Source organism: Helobdella robusta, assembly GCF_000326865.2.
Source record: "Helobdella robusta unplaced genomic scaffold HELROscaffold_61, whole genome shotgun sequence".
NCBI lineage: Eukaryota > Metazoa > Annelida > Clitellata > Rhynchobdellida > Glossiphoniidae > Helobdella > Helobdella robusta.
The window spans coordinates 126,594-129,330 of NW_008705338.1; the positions used below are offsets into that span (position 1 = coordinate 126,594).

A 2,737-nucleotide genomic window follows, 5' to 3' on the forward strand; every position below is an offset into this window, starting at 1 on the left:
TTGGTGATTGTTTCATTGAAATGTTGTACCAACGCTACTCCACGTTCTGCAGAGTCATTGATGAAAACCAGATTCCTTACAAACATTGCTGCAACTTGGAAAGAGGAGTATCTGACCAGTTTTCAACAAGTACATCAAGAAAACTGGCATCAATATTGGATGTTTCAAAAAATGTTTTAAACGCACGCAAATTGTCAAAACTTTGTGGTAGTGTTTTCATCAGATGTGGGCCTCGGTCTGCTTGTATTGTGCGGACAAGATCAGTCTTTTCTTTGTTAGACAGGAGAGATGAAAAAAGAGCAAGAGTTGCCAATTCTGGACTCATGTACCAAGAATGACGCAGCATCATTTTTAATCCAGTCAAACCAAGAACTGCATCGTCTTAGTCATGCAAACGCTGTATCGACAAAATATCATTCACAGGTGCATCAGCAGTGAGCCAGCATGAAAACCATGACTGAAGATAAACCGATTCAAACGTTGAATACGTTGTTATTCTCGAGCTGTTAAGTTAAAAATGGTTGTATTTACGGTGAATAATAGTTCAATTTTTAATGCGTAGATGGCTTTTGCCACCAATCGTGCCGTGTACAGTGCACCAGGTTTGCGAATGGCTACATAAACCTGCAGTCAAGCTATTTGTGCAGCAAGAAGTAGAAATTCTAAATAGTCATCTCGTGTATGTCTGACCACAAGTTGACATTTGATGAATGCTTTAATTGCATCTGAAACAATTATCAATGGGATTGATCTGGCTTCTAGTGTGTGATTCATTTCTGTCCATTTTTAACGAAACATTTTGAAGAATAAAATTTCTGGTCCAGCGGATGGTCCAAGACAAACACTATATACATCGGCAAGCAGCACTTCAAACTTATGATGACGGCAAGCTATCCATAATAAATTACGTCCCATGGCTTTTTCTAGAAGAGTGCAAGTTCCATTGAGTTTTCCAGTATTGGAAGCTGTCGTGTCAAAGCACATGCCAATAACCATTGATTCACACTTTCAAGATTTTATATGTTCATGAACTGCATCAGCAGCTGCTCGTCCTAATCCAGATGCTAACTTTGGAACTCCAAGAAGTTTTGTAGTGCCATCAACAAGTGATGAGAGCAGGACAGGTAACCAATCTACGTTGACCACACCAGTAACATAGCGAGTTGACTGGTTAAAAATATACATTTTTTGCATTCTCTAATAAAGATTATCATTCTACAGGTAATTGTTAATAATATTTTAAACTCTAATTAATGTCAGCATTGAGAGTATTAAACTAGTTTGCATTTCTAGCTTTATTTCACTCATTTTGTGCATATTGTTTAAGATTATTGATATGGATTTTGAATTAACTCGATAGTAAAATTTTAAAAGCCCTTGGGGGACCTCTCAAACTTGTTCAAATGAACTGTAACTTCACCAATTTAATTATTGTACCCAAGAGACACTTTTCAGAGGGTGAGACAACAACTATTTAAAAAAAAAATTTCCGTGCATTTTTGGGACACCCTAATATATATATATATATATATATATATATATATATATATATATATATATATTGGTAGTAGACCATAATTTTTACAACATTCTATAAATTCTACCAAATGTTTGGCGTTAACATGTTCGTTTTTTCGATTTTTCTCACTAAAGTTTTTTGGTGAACGTTTAGTTTATTAAAATTCAAAATAAACTTATTTTCCGAATTCATGCTGCATATATGCATTTATAAATTCTTTCCGGCATAAGTTTAGTTCATTCTTGACACTGCAATCAATATCACAGTGATCCCATTGATTCAACAATTCAGTTAGTTGATTGGACAAGTCTTGAACTACCTTCCTTTTAACTTCTAATTCTCGAGACAGATGGAGCAGTCGCTGCTCGCGGTCTTGTTCGATTGTTAGATTACGTCAGTTGGTCGCAGAACTTCGAGTAAATGTTGGTAGTAGCCCATAATTTTAACAATATTTTATAAATTCTACCGAATGTTTGGCGTTAGCATGTTTGTAGTTCGTTTTTTTCGATTTTTCTCACTAAAGTTTTTTGGTAAACGTTTAGTTTATTAAAATTCAAAATAAACTTATTTTCCGAATTCTTGTTCGATTGTTAGATTGTTGAATTTTCCGATCTTGTTCGATTGTTAGATAAAGTCGGTTGGTCGCGTCGCAGAACTTCGAGTAAATGTTGGTAGTAGACCATAATTTTTACAATATTCTATAAATTCTACCAAATGTTTGGCGTTAACATGTTCGTTTTTTCGATTTTTTTCACTAAAGTTTTTTGGTGAACGTTTAGTTTATTAAAATTCAAAATAAACTTATTTTCCGAATTCATGCTGCATATATGCATTTATAAATTCTTTCCGGCATAAGTTTAGTTCATTCTTGACACTGCAATCAATATCACAGTGATCCCATTGATTCAACAATTCAGTTAGTTGATTGGACAAGTCTTGAACTACCTTCCTTTTAACTTCTAATTCTCGAGACAGATGGAGCAGTCGCTGCTCGCGGTCTTGTTCGATTGTTAGATTACGTCAGTTGGTCGCAGAACTTCGAGTAAATGTTGGTAGTAGCTCATAATTTTAACAATATTTTATAAATTCTACCGAATGTTTGGCGTTAGCATGTTTGTAGTTCGTTTTTTTCGATTTTTCTCACTAAAGTTTTTTGGTAAACTTTTAGTTTATTAAAATTCAAAATAAACTTATTTTTCGAATTCATACTGCATATAT

General features: G+C 34.2%; 1 protein-coding gene across 1 annotated transcript in view; it reads left to right on the forward strand.

The window, feature by feature from the left end:
• HELRODRAFT_180329 (hypothetical protein) overlaps positions 1 to 338 on the forward strand; it is a gene marked incomplete at both ends in the record, with an annotated part of 1,037 nt that extends 699 nt beyond the window's left edge. The window contains one exon of the mRNA XM_009029651.1: positions 53 to 338. Coding sequence (XP_009027899.1) covers positions 53 to 338 — 286 coding nt within the window. The remainder of the gene's footprint in view (positions 1 to 52) is intronic.
• Positions 339 to 2,737: the final 2,399 nt, after the last annotated feature.